General features: G+C 41.6%; 1 protein-coding gene across 2 annotated transcripts in view; it reads left to right on the top strand.

Annotated features, from left to right (window-relative positions):
* The window catches only part of GCC2 (GRIP and coiled-coil domain containing 2), a 31,929-nt gene continuing 25,929 nt past the window's right edge, over nt 1–6,000 (top strand). For both annotated transcript variants that reach the window (XM_071744502.1, XM_071744494.1), the window contains exons 1-4: nt 1–132; nt 3,586–3,648; nt 4,298–4,382; nt 5,392–5,459. In XM_071744502.1, coding sequence (XP_071600603.1) covers nt 28–132; nt 3,586–3,648; nt 4,298–4,382; nt 5,392–5,459 — 321 coding nt within the window. In that variant the 5' untranslated portion in view covers nt 1–27. The remainder of the gene's footprint in view (nt 133–3,585; nt 3,649–4,297; nt 4,383–5,391; nt 5,460–6,000) is intronic.

Here is a 6,000-nt window from a genome sequence, read left to right as displayed (position 1 = left end):
CTGCGCTGCGTGACCGGGCGTGCGGGGATGACGGAGGCGGAAGTGGGTTGGGGAGGATGTAACGGCGGTGACAGCGGCTGCGGTGCCGCCGCGATCTCCCTGCCCCTGCAGCCAACCGGCCCCGCCATGGAGGTAACGGGGTGGGCGGCGCAGCTGGAGAAGGGAAGCGCAGGGGGGAGTGAGGAGGGAGGAGGTGGTTAGGGGGTTGGTGCCGAGCCGCTGGGGGGAGCCCATCGTGGAAGTGAGGGGGGGGGGTGCGTGACCTTGGGCTGCGCGCCAGCCTCCTGCCCGTCCCGCAAGGCCCGCACGGGTCGCTCCCCCCTCCCCCTCTATCCTCTCCCGCAGCCGCCATCGTGCACGCCCCCCTGCGCGCCCCCGGCAGCTGTTGGTGGCCGTTGGTGGCCGTTGGCGGGTGGCTGTCAGCGCCCTGGGCTGTCTTGCCTGGCCGGCGGCGCCGCTCGCCTCAGGGCCCGCTGAGCATCCGTTCGCCTCCTCTCCGCCTTCCCCCGGGGGTGTCGCAGCACCCGTGGGCTGCTGCTCTGAGCGGGGGTGGGGGTGTGCGGCGCGGGGCCCGGCGCGCCGTGTCTGTCTGAGAATTGGAAATAGGTGATGTAGTTTTCGCCCTGCGGCCGTGTGAGCGCCCGTGCGGATTTCAGGGATGGCTTAGGGCCTCCTGGTAGAAGGTTGGGGTGTCATCCTGCTTGCAGGGGGAAGAACAGCCAGCGCTGAGTCAAGGGAACAAGCAGTCACGGCTTACAGTGAATGTGTTCAGTGGTTGCCCTTTCAAACTGCCCGTGTGTGAACAAGCATTCTTTTTCTACTTAGATGTGTTAATAGTATTATGAAACACTGGCCAACACCAGCAAATAAAGTCACTGAAGTGTTTGTATCTGGTGTAGCTTTTGTAACCACCAAGGCAAATCCAAAGACAACATTGAAGAGCTTAAAATTCATACAGTAAATTAACTCTCCTCATAGTTTCTGAGCCTCTGCTGAAGCGATCACAACTCAAATTGTGGTTTAAGTTAATTTGATGTGAGTTGGTGATGTCTAAAAGTTGCACACTGCTCAGAAAATCACTGTTCACAATAGTCGCTATTGCCACACGTCAAAGTCTAATGAATGTGTTGCATCTATATGTCAGGTTTTCTAAGGAAGAAAAAGTAAGGGATAGATAGTAATTAAAATGCACAGAACATATTAAACTGTGATTTGGAACACCTTAGTGTAGATAAAGTAATTTTTTTTTTTTTTTTTTTAATGAATTATATGAGTAAAGGATGGAAGTGTACCCCAGTTTCAGAGTGGTGCTACAGAAACTTGAGAAACCTTGGAGGATTCAGGGTTGTGCTTAGAAGTGTACTTACCATCTGCTGGTGCACTCCTTGGATGCAACTGGTTGTTGAAAAGTTAGGGGGTTTTAGTAACTCAGCTTCCTTGTTGCTTTTCCAATTCAAACACTTGAATCAGTCCACATGAACAGCTTCTGGTTTCTGTTACTAGAACTGCAAAACTGGAGTCATTGTCTTACATGATTCTGCCTCTTTGTGTATTAGTTTAAAGGACAGCAAAAGTAACGTGTTCAGCTGGCCTTACTGTACTCTGGAGAGACGTGCTATCATTTTCTAAACATCACATGCACTTTGTCGTACATAATTACACTGTAAGAATGCTGCTTGTAGTAAGTGTTTTGCTAGTTGCAGTGCTGAAATAGTAAGGATGTAAATGTTGATGAAGTTTTGTGTATGACGAAATTCTGAAATTGAAATTTCATAGTTTTTTTTAAATGTTTAAGTTTAGCAAGCACATTGTCTTCTGATAAGTTTGCTTTTGCTATCTAAAAAAAACCTAACCTGTGTGATATGGAGGTGACAGAATGTTAGGGGTTGGAAGGGATCTTGAGAGATCATCTAGTCCAACCCCTCTGCCAGAGCAGGATCACCTAATGTAGGTCAGACAGGAATGCTTCCAGGTAGGTTTTGAATGTCTGCAGAGAAGGAAGGAACCTACAACCTCTTCTGAGCAGCCTGTTCAGGTGTTCTGTCACCCTCACAGTGAAAAAAAGAGTTTTTTTAATGTTTACGCAGAACCTCCTGTGCTCCAACTTGCATCCATTACCCCTTGTCCTATCATTGGTCATCACTTAGAAGAGCCTGGCTCCATTCTTCTCACGTTCACCTTTTACATATTTATAAGCATTGATGAGGTCACCCCTCATTCTCCTCTTCTCCAAGCTGAAGAGACGCAGCTCCCTCAACCTTTCCTCATAAGGGAGATGTTCCACTCCCTTCAGCATCTTTGTGGCTCTGCGCTGGACTCTCTCAAGCAGTTCCCTGTGCTTATGGAACTGAGGGGCCCAGAACTGGACACAATATTCCAGATGTGGCCTCTCCTGGGGGAGAGAGAACTGTCTGCCTTTGTCACTGGTCTCTAGTTGAAATAATCTCTAATGATGACCTTTCTTGTCTGTATCAGCTGCTGTCTCTTAAATTGTTAATGATTCTCCATTCTAGTAGTGTTTAGATCTAGGTTTGTTTTTTTCCTTAGTTTCTTTTATGAGGAGGTTTTGTCAGAATGAAGAACGTAGCAAAATAAAATTGAATGTATGTTTGCATGCATACATACATATGGAAACACTTCTATATATAAAAATACAAATGTTTACATGTATGCTTCTTAACTTTTACACACATGTGGTAGTATGAAGGAAAGAGCAGAGTAAAGGTCAAAGCTTGGAAATGCTACCCTTAACATGTTGGAAGTGTCTATTCTGGTTTCCTTTGCCCCATTTTAGTTGAGTATGCTTCTTCATGTTGTCCAGCATAGGCAAGTTTATCTCGTATAAACCACAGTAAAGTAACATAGAGTCTGCCAGATTTGGTCTGTGGAACTTTACAGTAGGTGGTTTTATGCATGTATGTTAGGAACAGGGAGTCCAGGATTTGCAGAGCCTTTTCAAATACGTTTGTCAGGCCAGTAATTCAAGTGCTAACCACTGTGGGTTGGTTTTGTTTTTTTTTTTTAAAAAAAATCAGGGTGGAAAGGGTTACATTTTGTTCAAAAGAGCCTTGACTTGGCAGTATTTTCAAATATATTTGTTAAGCCAACAACTGTAGCCATAACAAGTATGTTTAAGAAAGGAAAAAAAAAGTTGAGGGCCATGTCATTAAAAAGTTCCCAAGTTTTGATTTAACTTCTACTCCCCTATAAGTTGGTTATTTTATGCCTTTTTAAATGTTTTGGGTTTTTTTTTTAAGAACAAGATAGTGAGTTATGCCTGTGTAACCTCTTGTAAATAAAATGTTTTCAGTTGTATATCAACTCTAGATGTCTGAGGAACAGAATCGTAAGATCGTACTGGTTTAGAAGTCAGGAGTTTTCTATTCTGTTGTATTGCAGTTACCCAGATAGATCTTTATCAGTTTTTTTCAACTACCCTTCTAAGTAGTGCTAAATTATTTTTTTTTTTCTTGAGCTCTCACTATATTTGTTTATTCCCAGTGCTTTTAGACTTCCAATTGGTTCCTTTGGTAGTTTTTCATTACAAAGTCCAGTTACTACAGATTGTGCTTTATTTTGCTGTAGGTTCAAGATGCTGGACAAGAGATGGTGGCGTCTTCTGTGACACCAGGATCAGGGAAATCAAAGGTAAGCAGTTGTCACAAATCTGTTTGAATAGCAATCTTAGAAAGGGTTACAGCTTAGAGTACAACCTGTGACTCATACGAAGGTATTTTTAAAAAAATCTCCTGTTTCTGGACTTACTGAAAAAGTTACTTAGGAACACTAGGCTAAGGTGTTCTGGAAAACATAAGGGGGAGGAAGTTTCCTATTTAGATGTTCACTTCCTGTTGTAATATTTGATAAAATAATAGTAGCATCCAGCTTTGGCAGTAGTCTGTTTCTTATTGAATACTTCCTTGCATATGTTGGTAGTAAATTTAAACAATGTCAATATTAGGTCAGCATGCTATTTTCAAAACATTACTCATATTATATTACTGAAATGTAACCCTTCCCAGCTGAAGTTTCCGTTCTAACTGGTGCTGCCCAGTTGTGTGCTCTGGAATGATTTTAGAAAAGTACAGAATTACGAATAGTTTCTATTACTGTGCTGACAATATCAGAGTTGGCTAACAGAACAGCAATAAATTGGACTGTTACTGTTCTTGCAGCTGTGTGGTAAGACAGTTTCTTGTCCTAAAATTTAGCTTCTTGCAAGTCAGGTGCTAAAATGCTGTTTTCTGTTTACCTGAGTTCGAGGAAGCTGGCTTCTCTAATATGTACTGTTTTACAGCTGGACATGTTGCCCAAAGAAGATCTCATCAAGTTTGCAAAAAAGCAAGTAATGCTTATACAGAAAGTGAAGTCAAGATGTACAGGTACCTTACTGGAAAGAGAACAGTTTCTGCCTTAATGCTTGGCACTCTCTGGTCTTTCCTAATATCACTAATATTTTTTGCTAGGTAGATTTAAATTCTAGGCAAATATCCTAGATTTTTTTTTTTCTGTTTTGTCACTATTTATGTGGGGACTGAAGTCCTTAGCACAAAGAAGGAAAGAAAAAGAAGCATTGCTTTTGTCAGGTATTGCTTTTAATCTGGCAATATGGTGTGATGGCATAATGCAACGTGTGCAACAATTGGAGTAGGATTTGACATTCCCTGTTCCCTGTTGGTTTTTGGGAAGCAGATGGGACAGGCAATGCCTTTGATTTGATAAAGACGCAATGGCATCTTTAAAGCGGTTAACTGCTTTTTAATAGAACTTTTGCTTCTTTAACAAGAAATACAAAATATACCAAACAAAATTTTGTATTAACCACCTAAAAGTGTCATATGTAAAACTTACATGCACTGTCCCTCTCCTCTCTGTTTTCCCTTTTCATCCAGTTGCCCACTACTTGCACTGATGTCGCTGCCCCTTGTTTGGAGTTACTTATGCTAACTGCTGGTAGCTGCCCAGTGAAACACTAACAATAGGGATGGGCTGCACTAGGCATTTCCTAGTGGGGTTACTCATAAAATGTTCTTCTACCTGCTGCCTATTTTTAGAGAACCAATAGGAACTGAATCTCTTTTCTCTAGCTTAAATTGACCATGAAACAAAAGGTAAGACAATCATCAGAAGAATTTATTTGTTGTCCCTCCATCCAAACAAGGAAGCTTTGCTTCCTCAGGAGGCCATGCTAATTGTCAGGACAGGAGGAGTAGTACTAAATGTTTGTTCTGTTTCCATTAAGCCTCTCTATCATTCAGCAGTGAAGAAAAAATGATGAAGTAAAAGGGATCTCTGATTTGATTAGGAGTGTTGTTAGGCACTGGATTTACTAGTAACTTGTTACTGTGTTGGAACATAAATTCATGCTGTGAAATTTCTTTACTTTTTAAGAACTAGAGAAAGAAATTGAAGAGCTCAGGTCTAAAGCAGCTACTGGAGGAGCTGACGATATTATTCAGGTAGGAACACATAATGGGTTTCTAAGGTGTTACATAATATTGTCTAAAATAAATCTACAGAAATAATTTTGTAAATAGGAAGTAGTTTTTAAACTGTTATTCAAATTGAATGTAATAAATTTTGGGAATTCAAGACACTTCCTAAAATCTCTTTTTCTCCCTCCCCCCACCCTTGCTCCCTCTCTCAGAAAACAATACTAGTTCTGTGAGGAACAGTACAGACTAGTACTGTTTCAAGATTATTTTTTCCCTGTGTGGTAACCAGCTTTAAGCCGGTTAGACAAGCTTTTGCTTATTTTAAAGTGACCACTGAGGAAAGACTTCAGCCATTTAAAGAACTTCTGAGGCAGTCATTGGATGAGATCAGAAACACTAGTTAAAGTTGTATATCCCAATAAATGCTTTTATGCAAGTAACTGGGATTTTTTTCTAAGTGGCAAGAGCATCTGTCTTTCTCAAAGTAAGGGTCATAGCTTATGAAACTGAAGGATTTTATCAACTTGAAAATTGTTTTTAATAATATGGATGGAGATTTCTTCTC

This window comes from Heliangelus exortis, chromosome 1 (assembly GCF_036169615.1).
Source record: "Heliangelus exortis chromosome 1, bHelExo1.hap1, whole genome shotgun sequence".
Lineage (NCBI taxonomy): Eukaryota > Metazoa > Chordata > Aves > Apodiformes > Trochilidae > Heliangelus > Heliangelus exortis.
Note: the sequence above shows the minus strand (reverse complement) of the source record. Positions and strands in the feature narration are given on the sequence as shown.